The sequence below is a fragment of the Littorina saxatilis genome, linkage group LG17 (assembly GCF_037325665.1).
Source record: "Littorina saxatilis isolate snail1 linkage group LG17, US_GU_Lsax_2.0, whole genome shotgun sequence".
NCBI classification, from domain to species: domain Eukaryota; kingdom Metazoa; phylum Mollusca; class Gastropoda; order Littorinimorpha; family Littorinidae; genus Littorina; species Littorina saxatilis.
Window position 1 is genome coordinate 4,157,354 of NC_090261.1, and position 27,445 is coordinate 4,184,798.

The window sequence follows — 27,445 nt, forward strand, 5'->3', positions numbered from 1 at the left end:
AAGTACCAATCGGATATTTCTAGACAAACTTTAGCTCGTTGGCTGACCTTGCTTATCAAACAGGCTTATGTTCATGCTCAAGTGGATGTGGTCCCTGACATCAGGGCACACGAGATTCGGGCTATCGGCTCCTCGTTGGCGCACGTGCGGGGTGCCTCGCTCCAAAGCATAATGGCGGTCGCGTTCTGGAAGACTCCAGCCACGTTTATTAACCACTATATGCGAGACTTTTCCAGTCTCAGGCTTGACCAGTCGTATGGCATTGCCAAAGCAGTGGTTGCCAGCATGGTCACGTCAGTCTAAGGTATTTTTCTTGGGTATATTTTCTTTTACAGTAGTACTGTTCGAAAATTGCCTGGGTATCTTAATCCTTGGATTTAAGTGATTTTGATTAAGGAGTTTAATACTCTACATATCACCCTCACACCACTCTGGTATTCTGTGCAAGAATAGTACTGTCGAGGTAAGTGTTATATTGACTGTAAGGCTTCTTTTTAAGCCTACTGTCTATATGATACTTACCGAGACAGTACTATTAGAGTTTCCCTCCCGCCTCCCCTCTTGATATGTTATGGGCTTTTTGAGGGTCTGCAGCTCATAAAGAAAGAGGACGCGCCACCTACATCCTGTAAGGGGGAAGCACTCAGACAGTGCTTGGGATCCACGGTGGCGCATGGTTATGGGAGATAATTGTACCCACGCAGCGTTTTGTCCAATTTTTTCGGCCTATAATAGATAATGTGCAAGAATAGTACTGTCTCGGTAAGTATCATATAGACAGTAGGCTTAAAAAGAAGCCTTACATTCTGTTCATCTAGAGACAGATTCGTGTGCGGCGGGTAATGTCTCCAAACACTATGGGTACGACACGCCTCACTGCCCCACCAAGTACGGCAGCTACATCGTGCCCGTGTTGCTAGGGATACACGTCATGATCACCAACGTCCTGCTGCTCAACCTCCTCATCGCCCGATTCGGGTACGATGATAGTTTTGTTTTACACCCTGACTGTCAAACCATTAGGGGCATGTTCCCGGGTGTTACCTCGACTTTAGATCAAATACACAGGTGCGTGCGTGTTTATGTGGTATCGGCCACTTGCACTTATGGCAGAGTGACCGAGGTCTTTCATGTGCCACAGTGGTGACACGGGTTTGGGACATGGATACCATCTCTGAGTCTGCACATAAAGTTGACCTGTGTCCGTCCCGGCCTGGATTGGAACTTGTGACCTAGGATCACAAGTCCAGTGCTCTACCGCCTCACCCACCTCACCCCCCTCACCCACCTCACCCCCCACCCACCTCACCCCCCCCCCCCCACCCACCTCACCCCCCCACCCACCTCACCCACCCACCTCACCCACCCACCTCACCCACTCTCCTCACCCACCCACCTCACCCACCCACCTCACCCACCTCACCCACGATTTGGCTTCATGCTACCTTTCTTCTTACAATCCCACCTGTCTATAACAACCACCTCACCCACCCCCACCCACCCCCCCCCCCCCCCCCCCCCCAAGATTTGGCTTCATGCTACCTTTCTTCTTACAATCCCACCTGTCTATTACAACCGCCAAAACCATCAACCGCCAAAACCATCAACCGCCAAAACCATCAACCGCCAAAACCATCAACCGCCAAAACCATCAACCGCCAAAACCATCAACCAAAAGTGGTCATTGTAGAGAGGTGGTCGCTATGGAAAGGGGAATTAAATAGAGGGGGGGAAAAATCATTTGGGAGTGTACTGGGGGGGGGGGACTTGAAGTCCTCACAGGGAATTTCCTATTAGGGACATGAATGGGAGTATTTCAGGTGGTCATAATGGACAGGTGTTTGCCAGGTGTTTGACAGGTGTTTGACAGGTGTTTGACAGGTGTTTGATGGGGCAGGTTCGACTGTATTTTGAAATCAACTCATGCTTTGACAGCTTATTTTCAGTTTTTCATGTTTGCTTAGGGGATAGTAACCATTGATTTTTTTGCTGGTCTTGGAATCAAGTGATGTTTTATGTTTAAGTCATTGTCTCCCAGGTACGGATATATCCGTACCCACTCATATGGCTCTATCTGACCAGGTACGGATATATCCGCTTAGATTGTTAGCTTCAGTCGCTTCCTGTAACATCCATCTAACGCCAGCATTCCAGCGTGTTGATACACAGTTGCTACACATTTACTACAATTCTGAGTGACCTGCTGCTGGCACAGCTCGTCTCGGCTAAAAAAAACTTGGTCAACATAGGTGGGGTAAAAAGGGTTAATCACAGTATCCCAGGAATGCGTATGGAGTAGAGAACATGGCTAAAGCTATCACTAGTCACTTTCATGTCCCTTGAACTGTGAAGTGGCACTGCCTCATGTTGTTAGCCACAGAGTCACAAGGCACAATAAGTAGAGGTTACATGCCGAGTCTCAGTGATTATTAAAAATAATGGTCGAAGTTAGCTTTTTCATGACCGCGAACTGAGACCATTATTTTTTATAATCACTGAGACGAGGTGTGTAACCTCTTTATTCCTCCTTTCTTCAGTTATTCAAAGAAAAGAGTTTTTTTGCGAAAGTTTGATCGAATCCTATTCTCTCAACCAGTCAACCTGCGCAGGCGATCGATTAATGCGCGGTTGTATAGTTCCGTGCAAATCATTCCATTCTGTTAACACTTCTTGTCAGATTTCCTATTTTGGGCTAAAATCAAGTACATGTACACAGATATGCTGTTATTCTGCTGTGGCGGCAAAGGCAGATATTGTGTGTTCTGTATATGTTATGGTATCGCTTAGGATAATGTTTTTTCGTCAAATGGGACTAGCAGACGAACATTTGCACCCGTGTTCCAACGTTAAAAACTGTATGAAGTTCAGTTTTCTTGGGAAAATAGTGTATGAAACCGCTTTATGTTGTTTAAATTGATGAGATGTGTGCATTTGGTTGCGTGTGATCTGTTTATTAAATGAAATATTGTTGAAAACTGACCGTCGGATTGCAGTCGGTTGTCAAAGGAACTGAGTGAAAAGAAGGGGAACTACTCTTGTCGCTAGACAAAGTATGAGTTACTTGCCTTGGGAAATTGCTTGTGATGAACGGTTTGAGCACGGCAGATCTAGATTCAGAAAACAATCGAACTCATGGATTTTATATGGAGATTTATGTGTTCAGGCCTGTAGTTGTTAATTTAAATGCGGTATGTTTGTATTGTTTGCTCCAGAGATGTATACTTCGTACATTAGAGCGTTCGGAACTTTTCAGTCGCAAAAAGTAGTACCGACACAGAACAACCTCTCAACCCATTGCACTATCGAGGATTCAGGCTGTTGCTGGGTCGTTATTTGTTTGGTTGCTGGGTCATTATCGAAAAATAACTACCCCTACAAGTTTACAGAGGTAAAGAAGCAGAGGGGGGAATAATATTTTCTGTAGTCCCTAGGAATGAAAAGGTTTATGAGCCCCTTTTTCAAATTTGGTGGTCGTCAGCTTGACCAGCAGTTTCTTTTTTCATCATTGTAAAATGTGATGTATTTGTTTTGTGCTTGACTTCAGTTTGCGTGTCGATGCTTGATTAACCAAGTTTTTTTCACACACCCACAGAGTGACGTTCAACAAAGTGCACGATGAGGCCTGCGAACACCAGTCGTGGCATCGCTGTCAGATCATCACAGAGTACTTCAGTCGTACCTCCCTCCCTCCCCCCTTCAACATCTTTCATGGCATCGCCTACCTGTGCTGGTTCGTCCTGCGAATAATCGGCACATGCATCTTGCACTGCTTCCGAGCGCTCTGTTGTCGAAATCAGCCAGACGGTGTGAGAGAGCCAGATAGAGATGGCCAGATGGCGCTGAACGTTCTCAACACTGTGGGCAGCGCTTGCGGATACGGTGTTCACAGCGAGAACAATCAGTTACTTCACAAACACAAAGGTCAGTGGATCGTCTGCTGTCATCTGCATTCTCAGAGTTACGGTTTCTGGTGTGTGCACCTGCAGGGAATTTTTGTTTTATTGATTTGGAAATGTTAACTTGGCTGTTTTTACATTTAGTCAAGTTTTGACGAAATGTTTTAACATAGAGGGGGAATCGAGATGAGGGTCATGGTGTGTGTGTGTGTCTGTGCGTGTGTGTGTGTGTAGAGCGATTCAGACTAAACTACTGGACCGATCTTTATGAAATTTTTCATGAGAGTTCCTGGGTATGATATCCCCAGACGTTTTTTCATTTTTTCGATAAATGTCTTTGATGACGTCATATCCGGCATTTTGTAAAAGTTGAGGCGGCACTGTCACACCCTCCCTCATTTTTCAATAAAATTGATTGAAATTTTGGCCAAGCAATCTTCGACGAAGCCCGGACTTTGGTATTGCATTTCAGCTTGGAGGCTTAAAAATTAATTAATGACTTTGGTCATTAAAAATGTAAAATTGTAAAAATTGTAATTAAAATAATTTTTTTATAAAACGATCCAAACTTACGTTTATCGTATTCTTCATAATTTTCTGATTCCAAAAACATATAAATATGTTATATTCGGATTAAAAACAAGCTCTAAAAATTAAAAAATTTAAAATTATGATTAAAATTTAATTTCCGAAATCGATTTAAAAACACTTTCATCTTATTCCTTGTCGGTTCCTGATTCCAAAAACATATAGATATGATATGTTTGGATTAAAAACACGTTCAGAGAGTTAAAAAGAATAGAGATATAGAAAAGCGTGCTATCCTCCTCAGCGCAACCGCTACCGCGCTTTTCTGGATTGTTAATTTCACTGCCTTTGCCACGAGCGGTGGACAGACGATGCTACGAGTGTACGGTCTTGCGGAAAAAATGCAATGCGTTCAATTTCATTCTGTGAGTTCGACTGAGCTTGACTAAATGTTGTATTTTCGCCTTACGCGACTTGTTTGTTGTTGTGGTAAGCAGATTTTTATGTTTTACTTTGAAAAACAGGAATGACAACTGACTGGCACCATACAGTGTATGTAAACCACTTGACAAGAGTTCAGGAAAGAAAACTGATGTTTGTGTATGCGTGTGTGTGTGTGTGTGTGTGAGTGTGTGTGCCAACTCTTAATTTGAATCTATTGTGGACTCTCAAAGTTTAGTGAGATCAATTAAAAAGGCAAAAATAGCAGCAGAAAATTAAGACTTCCATTGATCAGAACAGTTTTCATGTTTTTTTGACTCACATGCGAAGCAAAAGTGAGTCTATGTACTCACCCGAGTCGTCCGTCCGTCCGTCCGTCCGGAAAACTTTAACGTTGGATATTTCTTGGACACTATTCAGTCTATCAGTACCAAATTTGGCAAGATGGTGTATGATGACAAGGCCCCAAAAAACATACATAGCATCTTGACCTTGCTTCAAGGTCAAGGTCGCAGGGGCCATAAATGTTGTCTAAAAAACAGCTATTTTTCATATTTTTCCCATTTTCTCTGCAGTTTTTGAGATAAAATACCTCACCTATATATGATATATAGGACAAAGTAAGCCCCATCTTTTGATACCAGTTTGGTTTACCTTGCTTCAAGGTCAAGGTCAGAGGAGCTCTTCAAAGTTGGATTGTATACATATTTTGAAGTGACCTTGACCCTGAACTATGGAAGATAACTGTTTCAAACTTAAAAATTATGTGGGGCACATGTTATGCTTTCATCATGAGACACATTTGGTCACATATGATCAAGGTCAAGGTCACTTTGACCCTTATGAAATGTGACCAAAATAAGGTAGTGAACCACTAAAAGTGACCATATCTCATGGTAGAAAGAGCCAATAAGCACCATTGTACTTCCTATGTCTTGAATTAACAGCTTTGTGTTGCATGACCTTGGATGACCTTGACCTTGGGTCAAGGTAACATGTATTTTGGTAGGAAAAATGTGTAAAGCAGTTCTTAGTGTATGATGTCATTGCTAGGTTTAGTTATTTGACCTTGACCCTGAAGGTCAAGGTCATGTAAAGGTCAAGGTCAAGCATGTGAGTCGTATGGGCTTTGCCCTTTTTGTTATTTTATTTTTGCTTTGTTTTTTTTACATTTCATGATCTCATGCCTGTATGTATGAACACAATTGTGCAGACTAGAAGCAAGAATACACGTACCGTATTTGACGGATTACAAGACGCACCGTTTTATAAGCCGCATCCCCGACTTTTAAAAAAAAAATTGGGATGAGCCACATACAGGCCGCGTCACTATATTAGCCGCCGTCGAAAAAAATATAGATCATGTCAATCAATCAAAACAACCAGGCAAACGAAAGTATGGTATTTGGCGAAATCGGCTCCGAGAATAAACGAGTGAAACAAAGAAGAAAAGTGAAAAAGTTTGAAGAAAAATATCACACACACACAATTTGTAACCAACACACACTTGTAGTCCCGCCCGGAATAAGCTTTTTTTGGATGATTTACGACTTTTGCGCACATTTCGAGCAGACGAAAACACAACATGGCAGCTCTCGCTCCTCCAACTATCGCGAGACACAAAAAAACAAAATCTCGTGCGCGCGAGATCCTGATACATCCGGTGTTTCTCTGTACGCTATCTTGTCACGACGACTTGTTGACAAACGAAGATTCGCGAAAGAAAGAGAAAAGCGCCGAGTCTTGAGTGGAGAGCTAATAAAGTACCGGTAATCGCTAATCGAGCGAAATGAAAATCCGCGGCGACTGCCATTAGGTGAATGCTATTCAAGTTTAGGTAACGTTTTAGCTGCATCTTTTTATAAGCCGCAATGCGATTTTTTTGGAAAAAAAGTCACGGCTTGTAGTCCGTCAAATATGGTACATTGTATAAATGTAACAAGAACACAAAATGGGTTAGATATGAAATAAGTCTTTACAGCCAGACTGAGTCTGCTTTGCAGTGAGCGCTAAGTGTATCATCCACATTGTGCTTTGCAGTGAGAGTGGAGCGCTCTGCTGACAGACGCAGCATGGACGTGTTCTGGGAGAGTAGCCTCCCTGCCCACAAGTGCGCATGCATCAAGGACGTGGAGATCTACACAGTGGAGGTGGTGAAAAAGGCAGAGAGCTCCGCTCAGACGCCACCCTCCCCAAGTAAATACAGTGGAACCCCGCTTTGAAGACCCTCCTTTCTCAAATGTTGTGTTCATAGTGTGACAGGGGAGGCTACCGCTCCTTTCACAGCAGACTCTGCACCCGAGTTGTTGGCCTTTAAGTCAACACCCGTGGTTTGTGGAAATCTGTTTGTGATGGGGTCTGGTAGTTTCCGATTGTCTGTATGTTCATGGAAACCTTCAGGTTTGCATAACAGTTTTTATAGGGCTAAGAAATTAGCCCTAACATTTTCAATCCTGTTTGATTGCACTTCGCTTCCCGAGGTGATCGTAGTGTTTCGGCAAACGGTTACAATAGCATCTGTAAATGTACCTCCCTTTTAAGACCCCATTTTGTCAGATGTTTGAAGGTCGTGAAAGAGGGGGGGGGGGGGATTCACTGTAGCAGCTGCAGTCTCTGAATGTATGGGTGTTAAATGTATGGGTGAATGTTTTGTTTGTGTGTATGACAAGATGTCACTTGTTGTTGTAAAACTGGTAAATAAAAGTATGAGGAGGGCAAAAGCAAGCATTGCAGAACAATGTGAAATTAGGAAGAGTTTTGGTAAAGATTAAAGAATTAACATGTGTGTGTATCAGGAGGGATATGCTTTTCTCTCCATCTCTCTTGTATACCCTCCACCCCCCTCCCCCCACCCAACACACACAAACACTCACATACTATATATACACACAGAACTCGCAGTGGCTCTAGTGGCTTTCTGTTCGAAATGGAAATATGTTTCAAACCAAACAAACCAGTCAAAATAAGCTTGTTTGAAACTGCACATTAGTGAAAATGTAGAAATGACAGACTTGTTCATTGTGAAAGTATTATGAATATACAGTGGAACCTGTCTCTGACCACCACCCAAGGGACAGAGGACTGGGTGGCCGAGTGGTAACGCACTTGCGCTCGGAAGCGAGAGGTTGCGTGTTCAGGCCTGGGTTAGGCCGCAATTTTCTCCCCCGTTTCCTAACCTAGGTGGTGGGTTCAAGTGCTAGTCTTTCGGATGAGACGAAAAACCGAGGTCCCTTCGTGTACACTACATTGGGGTGTGCACGTTAAAGATCCCACGATTGACAAAAGGGTCTTTCCTGGCAAAATTGTATAGGCATAGATAAAAATGTCCATCAAATACCCGTGGGACTTGGAATAAAAGTAAAAAAATTCCATCTCACACGGCATTAAGTCTCAGGAAACATGAATACACGCATGCAGGAAAAAAATAAAAAATATGGGTAGTGCCGTATGTATGGCAGCTCGCTTTCCCCGGGGAGAAAGCAGCCCGAATTTCCATGAGGGTAACCTCACTGGACTGTAAATCTTATCCAATCCAATCCAATCCAAAAAGTGGGTTGTTAGACAGGTGAAAAGTAGGTTGTTAGACAGGTCAGGTGAAAAGTGGGTTGTTAGACAGATGAAAAGTGGGTTGTTAGACAGATGAAAAGTGGGTTGTTAGACAGATGAAAATTGAGTTGTTAGACAGATGAATAGTGAGTTGTTAGGTGAAAAGTGGGTTGTTAGACAGATGAAAAGTGGGTTGTTAGACAGGTGAAAAGTGGGTTGTTAGACAGTTGAAAAGTTGGTTGTTAGACAGATGAAAAGTGGGTTGCTGGACAGGTTAAAAGTAGGTTGTTAGACAGATGAAAAGTAGGTTGCTGGACAGGTGAAAAGTAGGTTGTTAGACAGGTGAAAAGTGGGTTGTTAGACAGATGAAAAGTAGGTTGTTAGACAGGTGAAAAGTGGGTTGTTAGACAGTTGAAAAGTGGGTTGTTAGACAGATGAAAAGTGAGTTGTTAGACAGATGAAAAGTGGGTTGTTAAACAGATGAAAAGTGGGTTAGACAGGTGAAAAGTGGGTTGTTAGACAGGTGAAAAGTGGGTTGTTAGACAGTTGAAAAGTGGGTTGTTAGACAGGTGAAAAGTGGGTTGTTAGACAGATGAAAAGTGGGTTGTTAGACAGATGAAAAGTGGGTTGTTAGACAGGTGAAAAGTGGGTTGTTAGACAGATGAAAAGTGGGTTGTTAGACAGGTGAAAAGTTGGTTGTTAGACAGGTGGTGGCAACGGAAAGGTGAATTAATTCTATAGCAAACAAATGGTCAGGGATTCTTGGTGGTAATGGGCAGCTCGGCTGAAGTGCATGAACCCAAAGTAGGTGTCACCCAAACAGGAGAGAACAAACTGTGGGTTTTCATTGGTTGAAATCACAACACTTCTTGGTTTCAACCAATCCAAATCTGCAGGAGGCTCCGTTTGGGTGGTTACTGTCTCGTGCACCCCAGCCCAGGTGTTCGCTGGCCAGGGTTTGCTGTAATGGCACACTCAGTGGATTTGACAGTATTGTGTTTATTAATGTGTGCAGAAAGTTATGAGGTTGCCAAGAAAGCGCGACAGGTTGAGCAGGCGCTGACAGTGTGGAACCTTCAGCCCTGTGCTAGCTACCAGGTCAAGGTGGAAGACATCACTGTCCACGACTTTCCTGATGGAGACTCGGCAGGTCTGGACTTGACGCTATCTTCTGCGTTTCTGTACATTAGCTAACATTACGCATCAAGTACATGTACTTGTCGAGATAACACTAAGAGCAGTGTGGAGTGCAGGGTTTTTGAGTCACTTGAGAAAAAGTGACTCTATGTAATCGGTCAGTGTTAGTCTGTCCGGCCGGCCATCTGGCCGGCCGTCCGTCCGGCCGTCCGTCTGGCCGGCCGGCCGTCCGTAGACACCACCTTAACGTTGGACTTTTCTCGGAAACTATCAAAGCGATCCGGCTCATATTTTGTTTAGTCGTGACCTCCAATGACCTCTACACTTTAACGATGGTTTCGTTGACCTTTGACCTTTTTCAAGGTCACAGGTCAGCGTCAAAGGAAAAATTAGACATTTTATATCTTTGACAAAGTTCATCGGATGTGATTGAAACTTTGTAGGATTATTCTTTACATCAAAGTATTTACATCTGTAGCCTTTTACGAACGTTATCAGAAAAACAAGGGAGATAACTAGCCTTTTCTGTTCGGCAACACACAACTTAACGTTGGGCTTTTCTCGGAAACTATAAAAGTGACCGGGCTCAAATTTTATGTGAACGTGACTCCCAGTGACCTCTACACTTTGACGTCTGCTTTGGTGACCTTTGACCTTTTTCAAGGTCACAGGTATGTCTTGAAGGAAAAAAATTGAAATATCATATCTCTGAAACTATTCATCGGATTTGATTCAAACTTTATAGGATTATTCTTTACATCAAATTATTTACATCTGTATTGTGTTGTGAATAGCAATTTCTTCCTGTCCATCTGATGCCTCATATAATATTCAGAACTGCGAAAGTGACTCGATCGAGCGTTTGCTCTTCTTGTTTAGTGTATGTGTGTGTGTGTGTGTGTGTGTGTGTGTGTGTGTGTGTGTGTGTGTGAGAGTGATTACATCATATTGCACATTTCTGCATGTTTTACTGTGATACATTTTTTTAAAGAATTTGTTTGCGTCTTTTTCTGAAAACATTGTTTTGCTATCTATATAACAGCTTAAAGTAAATACAAAAGTTGATCAAACCTCCTATTCCACCCCACCCTTCCATTACACATATTTAATTTCACTTATGAATGATAGCAAGTACATGTAGAATGTGTGCAACTGTTTAGGTGTGGCAGTTTATCTGTTTGTGAATCGTTGATCTTGTCCTTTACACAGCAATGAACAAAAACAGCAGACAGCCACCAGTTAGCGCAATGCTTTTTAAAGTTTATGACACAGTGCATCTGTGACTAATCACGGTGGTGTGTGTGCTGTGGGTTGCATCTGTGACTAATCACGGTGGTGTGTGTGCTGTGGGTTACATCTGTGACTAATCACGGTTGTGTGTGTGCTGTGGGTTACATCTGTGACTAATAACGGTGGTGCGTGTGCTGTGGGTTGCATCTGTGACTAATCATGGTGGTGCGTGTGCTGTGGGTTGCATCTGTGACTAATCACGGTGGTGTGTGTGCTGTGGGTTGCATCTGTGACTAATCACGGTGGTGTGTGTGCTGTGGGTTGCATCTGTGACTAATCACGGTGGTGCGTGTGCTGTGGGTTGCATCTGTGACTAATAACGGTGGTGCGTGTGCTGTGGGTTGCATCTGTGACTAATCACGGTGGTGCGTGTGCTGTGGGTTGCATCTGTGACTAATCACGGTGGTGCGTGTGCTGTGGGTTGCATCTGTGACTAATCAAAGTGGTGTGTGTGCTGTGGGTTGCATCTGTGACTAATCACAGTGGTGTGTGTGCTGTGGGTTGCATCTGTGACTAATCACGGTGGTGTGTGTGCTGTGGATTGCATCTGTGACTAATCACGGTGGTGTGTGTGCTGTGGGTTACATCTGTGACTAATCACGGTGGTGTGTGTGCTGTGGGTTACATCTGTGACTAATCACGGTGGTGTGTGTGCTGTGGGTTACATCTGTGACTAATCACAGTGGTGTGTGTGCTGTGGGTTACATCTGTGATTAATCACTGTGGTGTGTGTGCTGTGGGTTGCATCTGTGACTAATCACAGTGGTGTGTGTGCTGTGGGTTACATCTGTGACTAATCACAGTGGTGTGTGTGCTGTGGGTTGCATCTGTGACTAATCACGGTGGTGTGTGTGCTGTGGGTTGCAGAGAGTGAGCATGACACCAGGGCAGAATACCTCACAGACATTCTCGACTTTGAAGCCTTGCAGGCAAAGTGGGTCCGCAAACAGGAAGAGGCCGTCAGTCCACTTTTGGCAGAGTGAGTTTTTATCCCAGCGGAGCTGGAGGTATCCCACGAACGCTATACTGTAATCGACTTGAGAAATGTTGGGGATGGAAGTTTGCCAACAATTGGGAACATACTAACTAAAATACGGTGGGTGACATGGCTTCCCCCAGTTTTTGAACAAATGCCACCCAAGGCCGCTTTGGCCGGGTAGAAATTCCATAGTTTCCAAGTCTATGGATAAAGCTTGTGTAAGAAGATGACGTCGAAAGGCTTTGACGTCAATGCATCATGACGTCATGCCTCCCTGCGGTCTTTCTCTCTCGCGCGGTGTGTGTGTGTGTGCATTTTGTGCACATGTATTAGTGTTACTGTTAGTGTGTGTAAGTGTGTGTGTGCGCGCGCGTGCGTGCATGAGTCTGTGCTCGTGTGTGAGTGTGTGTGTGCACGCGCGTGCGTGCATGAGTCTCCGACCCATAAATCATGTTAATATCACTTTTTCGAAGTTTTTTTTTTATCAAGGACCTTTCAACAAAATGTGAAAAGCTTTGAAAAGAAAGAAATGTCAATGTTAGTGCCATCCCTGCCCTTACACTGGAAGCAAGATATGTTGAACTAGAGGAATACCCGGCTTCGCTGGGTGAATCGTGAGACAGAGACAGACAGCGTGGCGGTTCGCGGTCTTAGAGCACGTGTTGAACATTTTCATCCACCAGTTTGTGCCCACTCAAAGGAAGGCAAGAACATACAGAGAGACAAAAGCCGCCAGACCCCATCACAAACAGAACTCTACAAACCACAGGTGTTGCCTGGCGAGCTAGCTATAAATAGCTCACAACTTCCAAGGCGAACAACTCTGCAGAGTCTGCTGTGTAGGGCGACGGTAGTCTCCCTGTCACACTCGACCCCCTTTGAATGAACTTTAGTTCCGAACCATGGACCCGCCAAGCTTAGGTCCCTCCCAGGTTGGTGGAATGGGAAGAGCACGAAAATGATTCAGTGGCCATAATGCCATTCCTGAACATATCATGTCGAGTCCCATCCCTGTCGACGACGTCAAATGTAACCGAGTGCCGAAACACCACAATCACCTTTGAAGGCGAAGTCCTCTCAAACAGGATTGAGAATTTTAGAGTTTATTTCTAAGCCCTATATTAACTGTTATGGCTTCTCAAAGGCCAGAACATACAGACAGACAAAAGCCGCCAGACCCCATCACAAACAGAACTCTACAATCCACAGGTGTTGCCTCCACACACACACACACACACACACACACACACACCACACACACACACACAACACACACAACACACACAACACACACAACACACACACACACCCACACACACCCACACACACACACACACACACACCGAACCATGGACCCGCCAAGCTTAGGTCCCTCCCAGGTTGGTGAAATGGGAAGAGCACGAAAATGATTCAGTGGCCTGAACATTTCATGTCGAGTCCCATCCCTGTCGACAACGCCAAATGTAACCGAGTGCCGAAACACCACAATCACCTTTGAAGGCGAAGTCCACTCAAACGGGATTGAGAATTTTAGAGCTTATTTCTAAGCCCTATAATAACTGTTATGGCTTCTCAAAGGAAGGCCCGAACATACAGACACACCAAAGCCGCCAGACCACATCACAAACAGAACTCTACAATCCACAGGTGTTGCCCACACACACACACACACACACACACACACACAGAGAGAAGCCGTATATATGTATATCTATAAATATATAGAGATAGATGACAGTGTATTTTTCGCGTGGCTATAAATTGATTCGACCTTTGCACTTTTACAGTGAGGACAACTTACGGGTGCAAGGAAAGCGTTCTGGACAGTGCAGTGACATTCTAAAAATAGTAACGTAGTAACGGGAATATGGATTGACGCCACACGAAGGAAGGGAGATAAACGCAAAACACTGGAGTAGATAAGGAAGAGTTAGTGGGAATGGATCTGGGAAGATGAACAAAAAAACCAAAATCGGTTCAGCGCTGCGCGCTGAGAGCACGTGTTGAAAATTCTCATCGACCAGGTTGTGTCCGGGGTCTACCTGAATATGCCCACCAAATTTGAAGCAGATCCATCGAGAACTTTGGCCGTGCATCGCGAACACACACACACACACACACAGACACACAGACACAAGTCGTATATATATATACTAGATGATTACCCGCTTCGCCGGGAAGAAGTAGAGCCGAATACCAGGCTGCGCCTGGGACCCGGCTTTGCCAGGTGTACGCCGGCATCGCCGGCGCATGAAGGAAACGAGATAAACGCGCAAAACACTGGAGACCTTCTAAAAATAGTAAACCTTCTAAAAATAGTAACGTAGTAACGGGAATATGGATTGACGCCACACGGCACTGTGTTCCATTTTAGGCACTGTCAGCTGCAGACTGGCTCCAGCTAAAAATAACTGGCAACAACCACTCCCCTCCCGCCTATTTACCCTTTCCTCCCCCATTTCCCTCCAACACCTCCCACCCACAGTGGCGCCTGAAATTGGGCCAGACCACTCTTCTTTGTCTGCAGCCAGCGTGCGTGACCCGCTCTCTGTTAGCTGTGTTGATAAGGATGCCGCCGAGCAGAGAGATAGCAGTGGTTCAGTGCGCGGGATAATTGGTGGCCCTGCCTGCCTTTTGGAACTGATGTTTTTAGTGTGTTTTGCCGGGCATCTCTCAATAGTTGTATTTATTGCAATGCATGCCACAATTCACAAGACAGAAGAAAGGATAAATGAGAGAATTAGAAAAAGTGTGTCCCCCCCCCCCCCAAGTATATAATTATGCGACTCTTTGCACTCTGAAAAAAAATGTGCATGCTGCATTTAATGAAACACCTTGAAACAACGCAGTAAACAAAACATCCTAAATGTGCCACAATAAAAGAACACAAAATAATGAAAGATAAAGACAAAGGTAATCCCCAAGTACATAATACATATATACAACACTTTACGAAATATATACAAACAGTAGAGTATATACAGTCGTATATTTACATACATATTATGCCAAGGACTACTAGTAGAAGTCATTGATGGTGCGCATGTAAAATTTGTTTTGCGTTTATATAAGTATATAATTCAAAATAGTGTAGATAATGTCAGTAACATATAAGAAAGAAAAAAGATCTTACGGTAGTTCATGTTCATGTTACAGTGTTAGCTGCATGTGAATAAAACAAAAAAGCTTACCTCACGGCCCTCCTATACAAGTCTCACAAACTTGTATATATAATATACCACAGGAGAAAAAAAAACGTAGCTCGCGCGCGCTCACCCAAATCCGCGCGAAGTGCCACATGATATTATACCCCGACAACACATAGGCGGATAATACATGTATGTCAATAGTATGAAACAAAACATGCCACAATTTTCAAGACAGAAGAAAGGGTAAATGAGAGAATTAGAAAAAGTGTTTGCTCCTCAAGTATATAATTATGCCACTCTTTACACTCTGAAAAACATGTGCATGTTGCATTTAAAGAAACAGGAACGGCACAGTATGTAAGACGGCAGAAGACAACACAGTAAACAAAACATCCTAAATGTGCCACAAAAAAAGAACACTAATTAATGTCGTATTTAAAAACATATTATAGGCATGCGTATGGTGCGCATGTGAAATTTGTTTTGCGTTTATATAATTCAAAATAGTGCAATTAATGCCTGTAATATAAAAGAAAGAAAAAACGGTCTTTCAATACATGTTCATGCAAATTGTTAGCTGCATGTGAAGAAAACAAAAAGCCTACCTGACGTCCACTCCTACATCAGTAATCCAATAGCAGCACACAAGTCGATTTGAAAGTTTTTCAACACAGTTTTTCACTCGTATTGTTCTCACAAACTTGTATATATACCACAGGAAACAAAACTCGTCGATCCGACGACAATTTAACGTTTGTTTCATTATCGCAAACAAAACAGAACAGACAAAACGAAATGCACGACAGTCAACAGAGCTGCATATAATAGCGTACTGTAGCGAGTGCCTGTTCCGAGAACCTGCGCGTGGGTTAATTCACAAAACTTACCGCACAAAACTGCTCCAGAAATCATACACAAACACCTGGAGCGAAACTTGTTTTCACTCTATCACACAGTTAAGACTAAGTACTTACGGACGGCAAAATAAAAACACAGTCGGTGGCTGTTATCAGTATTCAGTGTGATTATAAACTGATATACAACGCGCAAATTCTGTTTCTTTTAACAGGAACAAAGAACAAGAGCTGAGTGCCAGTGATATTAGTATTCCACAAAATCAAACAAAACGAGTCGAATGGCTGAACTCTAGTTTGCACCAACACAATGCCTGTATATTCAAGTAACAAAATATACAAGATGAACATAATCCCAAGCGTAAGTCACTGAAACGATCCCTTTTTCACACCAAGAATCACGTATTTTTTCAAACTGGCGCCATGGCCACACAGCTCCACAGAAGCCTTTGTGTGCTAGAGACAGCGCGCGAAAGGGAATAGGTCACTGGCCGCGCGCGCGGCACTCTATAGTAAGCCAGCCAGCTCTAAGAAAAGTTCAGCTGAAAGTGCAAATCTCGCGACCAAATGGAACAGTGTGACGGAGGAAGGGAGATAATCGCGGCTGAAAACACTGGAGAAGATAAGGAAGAGTTACTGGTAGTGGATCCCGAGAAAAAAAGAAAAAAAAATCCGTTCAGCGCGCACAGCGCTGCGCGCTGAGAGCACGCGTTGAACTATCTCATCGATGTGGTTGTGTCCGGGGTGTAGCTGAATACGGTGTCCCAATTTGAAAAAGATCCACCGAGAACTTTGGCCGTGCATCGCGAACACACACACACACACACAGACACACAGACACAAGTCGTATATATATATATATATAGCTGTTGTGTCTTGCCGTGCTGGATTACAGTGGAACCCCATTTTTTAGACCCCCCAATTTAAGACTTCCTCCATTTAAGACCTTGCTTTTTCACATTTTCTGTTCATAAGCTCTGTAAATTTAGCCCCATTTTCTTCTTCTTCTGCGTTCCTGGGCTGAAACTCCCACGTACACGATATTGTCATCTCAAGAGCTGTCTCACTCACCTATGTAGGATAAATGTATTGAAATATGAGCTGGTTTGTGTGTTTTCAGTTTGACGAAAGCTACAGACGCTGTTCATTCTGACCTTGAGAAACTGGGTGACGGAATGAAAGACAAGATTGATGTGTTGAGAAAGGACGTCACAAAAACGTCCACTCAACTCGCGTCCTGCTCTGCAAGGTTAGTTTGACTTTCTCGTCTGTTAGCTGATTGCTGGGTTTTCTCTGTGTCGCTGTGATATTTGGTGTGTGTGGAGCAATTCAGAGAAACTACTGGACTGATCTTCATGAAACTTTACATGAGAGTTTCTAAGATTGATATCCCAAGATTTCTTTTTTCTTTTTTTTGTCAATGTCTGATGACATCATATCCGGCTTGTTAAGATTAATTAATGAGTGGTCATTAAAAAAATTATAAATTTGTAATCGATCCAAAAATGATTCCATCTTATTATTTATCATTTCCTGATTCCAAAAACATAGATATGTTATGTTTGGATTAAAAACATGCTCAGAAAGTTGAAAAGAATAGAGAACAAGTCGCGTAAGGCGAAATTACTACATTTAGTCAAGCTGTGGAACTCACAGAATGAAACTGAACACACTGCATTTTTTCACAATGACCGTAGTCCGCCACTTGTGCAAAACGGAGTGAAACTGACGAGCCTGTTCAGCGCGGTAGTGGTTTTAATGACCAAAGTCATTAATTAATTTTTAAGCCACCAAGCTCAAATGCAATACCGAAGTCCGGCGAAGATTGCTTGGCCAAAATTTCAATCAATTTTATTGAAAAATGAGGGAGGGTGTGACAGTGCCGCCTCAATTTTTACAAAAAGCCGGATATGACGTCATCAAAGGTATTTATCGAAAAAATGAAAAAAATGTCTGGGGATATCATTCCCAGGAACTCTCATGTCAAATTTCATAAAGATCGGTCCAGTAGTTTCTGAATCGCTCTACACACGCACAGACAGACAGACACACACACACACACATACACCACGACCCTCGTCTTGATTCCCCCTCTATGTTAAAACATTTAGTCAAAACTTGACTAAATGTAGAAAGGTGCTTTCCCGTGAAGCGCTACTGCGCTATACTGGCTTGTCACTTTTTGCACAGGCCCTATGAAGCGCTATGAGATACTGCGCTATACTGGCTTGTCACTTTCTGCACGCTTATGTTTTTGCACATGTTCAGCGCTTTCTTGGCGCATAACCGCGGCTAACAAAGCTATAATGTTTTGGTGGAAAAAAATGCAGTCTGTTAATTTCATTTTGTGAATTCGACAGATTGACTAAATGTAGTAATTTTGCTTCATGCTACATGTTTCCTGTAGGTTTGTCTGTCCCTGCAATCCACTGTAGTTTTATCCCCTACATCACTCTGTCTTTTCTTTCTGTTTCAGCGTGGTCAAGGTGTCGGAGAATGTTGAAGGCTACAGTAAGAGTAACAAAAAAGTGATCAAAAAGATTGAAGATAACATCAACAAAATGAACACATTTCTTGGAGACCAGTACACGGCTGCCAGGCAGGAAGTGAAAGACGTCAGAAAACGAGCGGCCACACTCGACAGAGAGAAAGACCAGGCTGAGAGAGAGAGGGAGGGAGAGAGAGAGCAGAGAAAGAAAGCAGAGGAGGAGAAAGAGAAAGCTTTGGCTGAGCTGAAAGAACTGAAGCAGGCATTGAGGGAGGAGGGGGAGCAGCACAAGAAGCAGCAGACCGAGTTACATCAGCAGCTGCAGGCAATGAGACAGGAACAGCAGGATCTCCTCAAGCAACAAGGCCAGGAGCAGCAACGGCAGATGCAGGATCTCAGCCAGCAGGCTGCAGCAACACAGCAGCAACAGCTGCAGGCCTTCCAAGAGCAGCTCAAGCAATTGTTGCTGCAGCAACAGCAGAGTACATCGCAAACGTGAGAGCAACTGCAGATGTTGTGCCATACCCTCCACACCTAGCATAAGCCTGTCTTGTGTCAGTATTTTGTTTAACTTTTGTTGCGTTGAAAGGTGGATGGCTGAATATTAAGCCTGGTTTTTCTTAGTAAAATGTGTATGGCTGAATTTTGAACTTGTTTTTTTTGCTGTACAAGATTAATGGATGAGCTTTGAGCCATTTTGTTTGCTGTACAAGGTGTATGGGTGTACATTGTATTTTGGTCTAGTTTGTGCTGTATTAAAAGTGTATGGCTGAACTTTGATCCTTTTTTATTCACAAGGTGTATGGGTGAACTTTTTATAACCAGTTTGTTTTTCTCTACAAGGTGCATGAATGAATACTGAGCCAGTTTTTCTCTGTGTAGAATATTTCATGGTAATCAAATCATTTGGGGCTTTATTATGCTTGTCATGAAACAAGGTGTAAGGATGAATGTTTCATTGTTCAGATTTTCTCTATATCTTTCTCACCCGTCTCTCTTGAGCACCGGCACGGTTGGCCTAGTGGTAAGGCGTCCGCCCCGTGATAGGGAGGTCATGGGTTCGAACCCCGGCCGGGTAATACCTAAGACTTTAAAATTGGCAATCTAGTGACTGCTCCGCCTGGCGTCTGGCATTATGGGGTTAGTGCTAGGACTGGTTGGTCCGGTGTCAGAATAATGTGACTGGGTGAGACATGAAGCCTGTGCTGCGACTTCTGTCTTATGTGTGGCGCACGTTATATGTCAAAGCAGCACCGCCCTGATATGGCCCTTCGTGGTCGGCTGGGCGTTAAGCAAACAAACAAACAAATCTCTCTTGAGCAACACTCTTGATCATTGTTTTGGTGCATTTATACAAAAAAAGTCTACTCTCAGTGACTTCTAAGCTGGTGTTTGTTATAATGCATGATACAGGGCAAAATCAGTTCTGTAGGACTGTGGTCTGTTTTGTGTGTGCATGAGGCACAGAGCATAGACTAGAGTGAAAGGGCAAACCTTTTTTGTCTGTTTCAAATGAAAGAACTTTAATAAGATCACAAGTATAATACTCATCCTATCAGAGACTTTCCTGGGTGTGCAATGTATGCTAGAATACACAAACCAAGGTGGGTCAATTTATGGAACGTTTAACAATGACAACGCAAAACATGCACAACCATTGCTATCTTGATAAGTGAGTAGCCATAAGTGTTTTGTATTGTCATACATTGAAGAATCAACCCTTCTTCTTCTTTTACTTTTATTTGTATGGGCCTTGTATGCTGTGACACATTAGCTTGACATGGGTAAGGCTGTTAACTTATTTGAATTACATATCTTTACCCAACTCACAAATAGCAATTCACTCTAGTTCAGTGCTGGTTACGCTGTATGCGTCCCCTTGGTAACAAGGGGAGACCACTCTAAAAAAGAAAGTGATCAATCCCATAAGGCCAGACTATTGCTAGTCCGACTTTCGTATGCGCGCGCATACGCCGCCATATTTGTCATTCCAAAACTCAGCGTCAACAAGACTGGTCGCTGTTCAAGTATGCTCCGGCTGTTTTCAGCCTTGTTGCTTTGTTACCTGCTGAGATTTGTGTTTTACTCTATGTGTGTGTGTGCCTTGTCTGCGTGTTGTTTTTTAAACTTCATGCTACATGTAAATGATTCTTACATTTTGTAAATGTATGTGTGTGAAACATGATGTTTTTGCCAGTTTCACTGATTTTTAACCTTATTTTTACTGCATGTTTGTTTTACTTTTCTACTTGCTCTGCATCATATATTTCATAAATTGGTTTTAATCAATCAATCAATCAATATGAGGCTTATATCGCGCGTATTCCGTGGGTACAGTACTAAGCGCAGGGATTTTTAAAATTTTGTAAAATTTTTTTTATGCAATTTATATCGCGCACATATTCAAGGCGCAGGGATTTATTTATGCCGTGAGAGATGGAATTTTTTTACACAATACATCACGCATTAACATCGGCCAGCAAATCGCAGCCATTTCGGCGCATATCCTACTTTTCACGGCCTATTATTCCAAGTCACACAGGTATTTTGGTGGACATTTTTATCTATGCCTATACAATTTTGCCAGGAAAGACCCTTTTGTCAATCTTGGGATCTTTAACGTGCACACCCCAATGTAGTGTACACGAAGGGACCTCGATTTTTCGTCTCATCCGAAAGACTAGCACTTGAACCCACCACCTAGGTTAGGAAAGGGGGGAAAAAATTGCTAACGCCCTGACGCAGGGTCGAACTCGCAAGCTCTCGCTTCCGAGCGCAAGTGCGTTACCACTCGGCCACCCGTACATATGCATTGCATTACTATGTGTATGTATCCTTGATAGGAGATGAATTTGTGTTTCGTGTTTTCTCGCAGCATGTTAGGTATTTTTTACTGAATATTGCTCGAATTGGCCTTTGAGCTAACAAAGAGTGCTGAATCATGATTGAGAACAGATACTGAAGTTGATGTCTTCTCACTGATTTTCATTTTAAATGAAAGTGAAAGAGTGCAGATGGATGTGTGTTAAAATGCAGTACAGTGGAACCCTCCCAGGTACGGATGTATCCGTACCCCCTTATATGGCTCTATCTGACCAGGTACGGATATATCTGTACCCACTTATATGGCTCTATCTGACCAGGTACGGATATATCCGTACCCACTTATATGGCTCTATCTGACCAGGTACGGATATATCCGCTCTGACTGTTAGCTTCATGCAGTCGCTTCCTGTTACGTCGATCTAACGTCTGCATTCCAGTGTGTTGATACACAGTTACCACAATTCTGAGTGACCTGCTGCAGCACAGCTGGTCTTGGCTAAAAAAAACCGTGGTCAACATAGGTGGGGTAGAAAGTGTTAATCGATCATCAAACAATGTACAATACTCTGGCCTTTTGCCTCTCTGCCTTCCACCCCAAAGCATATCACCAACTGACATTCCCCTCATTGTTTTTCACAAAACTGAAACAACTGACTGAGAAGTTGTCTAAGATAAGATTCTTCTGAAGATTTTATACTACAGACCGGTATGACATTTGATGTATTATTATCTGCGCCTTAATGTCTTTAATCGGATGACATAGAGGTGGACAGAGTTGTGGGCATAGCTAAAGTAGCTTGTCTGCATTAGTGCACTGTTCAGCATTGCACCATTCATGGGTATTGTTATCATTGATTCAAGAAATGGGCATAGTTTGCTTTGTCCATTTGCTATATTTTGTACTGATTTTTTGTTTTATTACACATAATGTATTGATATCTATTACCTTCTTTATTTGTTGTTTTATTACACATAATGTATTGATATCTATTACCTTCTTTATTTGTTGTTTTATTACACATAATGTATTGATATCTATTACCTTCTTTATTTGTTGTTTTATTACACATAATGTATCGATATCTATTACCTTCTTAATTTGTTGTTTTATTACACATAATGTATTGATATCTATTACCTTCTTTATTTGTTGTTTTATTACACATAATGTATTGATATCTATTACCTTCTTTATTTGTTGTTTTATTACACATAATGTATTGATATCTATTACCTTACCCCCCGCGGGTTAGGGGGAAGAATTTACCCGATGCTCCCCAGCATGTCGTAAGAGGCGACTAACGGATTCTGTTTCTCCTTTTACCCTTGTTAAGTGTTTCTTGTATAGAATATAGTCAATGTTTGTAAAGATTTTAGTCAAGCAGTATGTAAGAAATGTTAAAGTCCTTTGTACTGGAAACTTGCATTCTCCCAGTAAGGTAATATATTGTACTACGTTGCAAGCCCCTGGAGCAATTTTTTGATTAGTGCTTTTGTGAACAAGATACAATTAACAAGTGGCTCTATCCCACCTCCCCCCTTTCCCCGTCGCGATATAACCTTCGTGGTTGAAAACAACGTTAAACACCAAATAAAGAAAGAAAGAAAGAAAGATTCAAGAAATGGGCATAGTTTGCTTTGTCCATTTGCTATGTATTTTGTACTGATTTGTTGTTTTATTACACATAATGTATTGATATCTATTACCTTCTTTATTTGTTGTTTTATTACACAAAATGTATTGATATCTATTACCTTCTTTATTTTTGAAAGATGTAGAAAAAGGGCTTTGAAATGTACAATCAATTCGCTTCGCTTTAATCCAAAGGCACATACAAAACTTTGCTTTTGTGGTTAATTGTTCGGGGGTGTCCGTGTTGTCGGTTCTACTGGACAGACACTACTACCTCATGTAAAATCAATCTGCTTGCCACATGATTATGGTAGGGAAATGAATGGCCTGTCTAGTCATTCAACTGGTTTTAAAAGAAATGGTCTCATCACAAAGATCTGTTCTCAAATGCAACTGCCGGAGCGGGGATGTAGCTCAGTCGGTAGCGCGCTGGATTTGTATCCAGTTGGCCGCTGTCAGCGTGAGTTCATCCCCACGTTCGGCAAGAGATTTATTTCTCAGAGTCAACTTTGTGTGCAGACTCTCCTCGGTGTCCGAACACCCCCGTGTGTACACGCAAGCACAAGACCAAGTGCAGAAACACGAAAATACCCAGCATGCTTCCTCCGAAAACGGCGTATGACTGCCTAAATGGCGGGGTAGAAAACGGTCATACACGTAAAATTCCACTCGTGCAAAATACACGAGTGTACGTGGGAGTTTCAGCCCACAAACGCAGAAGAAGAAGAAGAAGAAGAAGAAATGCAACTGCCTAGTTTTTTTTTATGACAGGTAGTATTCAACAAAACTACTAATCAAACGAATGGGAAAAACAAACGGTTTTGCATGTACATTTTGCATCTTGGCATGCATCACACATGAAAAGACGTACTTTACATACATGTACTTGGTCTCTTGCTGGATATCTTTTTACATTATGGCATGCATCACACATGAAAAGACGTACTTTACATACATGTACTTGGTCTCTTGCTGGATATCTTTTTACATTATGGCATGCATCACACATGAAAAGACGTACTTTACATACATGTACTTGGTCTCTTGGTGGATATCTTTTTACATTAAGGTGATTTTAGGAGTGCAATTTTTCAGTGTATTAGATTTGGTTCTTCAAACACAGGCTAGTGCCTTTGGCACAGCAGGCGTATGTCTAGTTTTTTTGTCAGAGACAATCAAAAAGAGTTACAGTGTACTTTGCTTGCGTCAGTGCGTTTGCCATTTTAAACAGATTTACCATACAGTGAAAGCCCCTGTTAAAATCCCCCCACCCAAACCCTGTTTCACACACCATAGGACAGTACCAACCACACCCTGTTTCACACACGATAGGACAGTACCCACCACACCCTGTTTCACACACCATAGGACAGTACCAACCACACCCTGTTTCACACACCATAGGACAGTACCAACCACACCCTGTTTCACACACCATAGGACAGTACCAACCACACCCTGTTTCACACACCATAGGACAGTACCAACCACACCCTGTTTCACACACCATAGGACAGTACCAACCACACCCTGTTTCACACACCATAGGACAGTACCAACCACACCCTGTTTCACACACCATAGGACAGTACCAACCACACCCTGTTTCACACACCATAGGACAGTACCAACCACACCCACACACCGACGTTTTTTATCGATTTAGATTCAAAATGTATACATGTGTCAGGTTTTGTGTTATTTTATTTTTGGTATTTTACTTGAGGTGAGTGTGTGTGTATGTGCTTACAGTTGTATTAGCTACCAGACTGCCCCTCCCTTCAATATGTTTACTGCACTACATCCACAATTATCTGCAGGGATAATTAGGTTATGTCTTGCCGCATTATATTTTATTCGACATTCCCTGTTAAACCTGTTCTCCATTTTGAAACAGCAGTTAAGAGGATAATATGATAATGGAATTGTTTAATTTCATGTGTTGTTAATGCATTGTACAAACTTGCTCAATTCTTTGTTGGTTTGATATGGTTGGTCCCCCCCGCGGGTTAGGGGTCCCGCAGTGGGGCACTGCGGTTATGAAATTAAAGGCCCCTCCTGTTTTTGGAACCGCAGGAGCTTTCTAGTTTGCTGTTAGGTAGATTTTTGGTTTCTCTTTCCTGTCATGCTCTCTTTTTCTTCATGAATTCTTTTCTTTTTTCTGCCTTCTTGCTCATTCACCTGTATTTTTTGCAAAAATCTCTTCTCTTGCCGCTTGTCTCGCGATTCATGTATAGTTTAATCTGTTAGTGTTCTGATGTAAGTCCAGCAGTAGATAGGTTAAGCCTATTTTAACATACTGGAAACTGGTAATCTTCCAGTAGGTATTAATTTAGTTTTACTAAAGCCTGCTGGGACACAAGTAATGGGTTAGTGCATTTGTAAACAGGAATCGCTTGACAAGTGGCCCCCTTCATCCCCCCCTTCCTCGTCCTGATATGGCTCTGCGTAGTCGGCTGGACGTTAAGCAACAAATGAACAAACAAACAAACGGGTTAGGGGGAAGAATTTACCCGATGCTCCCCAGCATGTCGTAAGAGGCGACTAACGGATTCTGTTTCTCCTTTTACCCTTGTTAAGTGTTTCTTGTATAGAATATAGTCAATGTTTGTAAAGATTTTAGTCAAGCAGTATGTAAGAAATGTTAAGTCCTTTGTACTGGAAACTTGCATTCTCCCAGTAAGGTAATATATTGTACTACGTTGCAAGCTCCTGGAGCAATTTTTTTATTAGTGCTTTTGTGAACAAGAAACAATTAACAAGTGGCTCTATTCCATCTCCCCCCTTCCCCCGTCGCGATATAACCTTCGTGGTTGAAAACGACGTAAAACACCAAATAAAGAAAGAAAAGAAAAAACTGTTACACAGTGCAGTAGTAGCCAGTGTATTTGTACTGTTACACAGTGCAGTAGTAGCCAGTGTATTTGTACTGTTACACAGTGCAGTAGTAACCAGTGTATTTGTAGAGGTTACACGCCGAGTCTCAGTGATTATTAAAAATAATGGTCGAAGTTAGCGGATCATGAAAACACTAGCACACAGCCCAAGGCGCCAGAGAGACAGAGACAACGAAGTCCCAGCAAGATTTTTGGTCCCAGTACCTCTCCCAGCAGAGACAGAGGTCGTTCTAGGACGACGAAACCTAAACATATCTCTGGGCAGCGCACCCTGCACGGATTTAGTAAAAGAGACGGCAGCTCAGCGAAGCGACAACGATCACGCTCCGGATCTCCGCAACAAAACATGAGCCCGACAACGCAGAACACGAAACAAGCGAGGCTATCAGTGTCACGCACATCCGACAACACTAGCGATGCAAACAATGACACGTGCACCAGGCCTGAAAACGAACTCAGCAACTCACAGGATGCGGACAGTTCCCTATGCTGACCCGTAACCCGTGACCGCGCCCCCGTGTTTACGTGTGCTTTCACGTGCCTCGCGACTTGGCTATGTTAAAGGACAACGAGATGGTTTTTGCGACATTATGATAGACGTGTGTAATGAATGGTGTTTCAATATGTTCTCTTAATGTGAGAGGATTGCGCAACAAAAGAAAAAGAAGATCATTATTTGATTTATTTAAAAAAAGAAAGTATGATTTAATATGTTTGCAAGAATCGTACATTACTGACGATGTAAAAGACCAGTGGGAGAGAGAATGGGGTGGAAAAGTGTATCACTCATCACTTACATGTCAAAGAATGGGACAAATGATCCTAATGAAAAAGAGTTACAGTTGTGATGTGGAAATAATGTTTAAAACAGAAAGAATATTATGTGTGAAAATTATTTCGGATAACAATTGTTTTTACGTGGTGAACGTTTATTTTCCTAATAATTCTTTGGAAAAAAGTCAATTGTGGAAACAAGTAAATGAGTATTTAGAAAATTTAGATGGTGAGAAAATAATCTGTGGTGATTTTAATTGTGTTTTGAATAACGATTTAGATATTGTAAGTGGAGAAAAGCATAAAACGGTTGATGTGGTAAATTTCCAGCAATTCTTAAATAATAATGTCTTAAATGATGTATGGCGCCTGTTTCACACAGATGAAAGGGAGTTTTCCTGGAGTAGGAAGAACCCCTTTATAGCCCGTCGTCTCGATTATATTTTCGTTTCTGATCATTTATTTGATAAAACCCTTTTTTGTAATATTTTGTCAGTACCACACACAGATCATCGTTTGCTTGAACTCAAAATTCAGTTTGTAAATATCAAACGTGGTCCCTCTTATTGGAAATTCAATAACCAATTATTGAGTGATAATTTTTTTGTTGATCTGATGAATGATTTGATTGATGCCTTTTTATTAGAAAATATGGATACGAATGCTCACTTAAAATGGGAATTATTGAAAGTACGAATGCGTGATTTGTGTACAGCCTATGCAGCAGGAAGGAAACGAAAACAAACTAATTATTGTGTTTCTCTTCAGAGGGAATTAGATGAATCTGATACACTATTAGCCAATAAACCACAGGATGAGACACTTTTGATAAAGAGAGAAAATATTAAATCAGAGCTTGAGGTACTGTCACTGGAAAAAGCCAAAAGTGCCCAAGTTCGTTCCCGTGTCCAGTTTATTGAAGAAGGGGAGAAGAACACCAAATATTTTTTGAACTTGGAAAAAAGTAAAGCCAATATGAAAATTATGGACCGGTTGCAAACAAAAGA

The 27,445-nt window shown here is 42.3% G+C and overlaps 1 protein-coding gene across 1 annotated transcript in view; it reads left to right on the plus strand.

The window, feature by feature from the left end:
• LOC138952632 (transient receptor potential cation channel subfamily M member 8-like) overlaps window positions 1-20,122 on the plus strand; it is an 86,473-nt gene extending 66,351 nt beyond the window's left edge. The window contains exons 24-30 of the mRNA XM_070324334.1: window positions 819-1,068; window positions 3,593-3,921; window positions 6,906-7,061; window positions 9,427-9,561; window positions 11,706-11,817; window positions 16,941-17,069; window positions 18,297-20,122. Coding sequence (XP_070180435.1) covers window positions 819-1,068; window positions 3,593-3,921; window positions 6,906-7,061; window positions 9,427-9,561; window positions 11,706-11,817; window positions 16,941-17,069; window positions 18,297-18,807 — 1,622 coding nt within the window. The 3' untranslated portion in view covers window positions 18,808-20,122. The remainder of the gene's footprint in view (window positions 1-818; window positions 1,069-3,592; window positions 3,922-6,905; window positions 7,062-9,426; window positions 9,562-11,705; window positions 11,818-16,940; window positions 17,070-18,296) is intronic.
• Window positions 20,123-27,445: the final 7,323 nt, after the last annotated feature.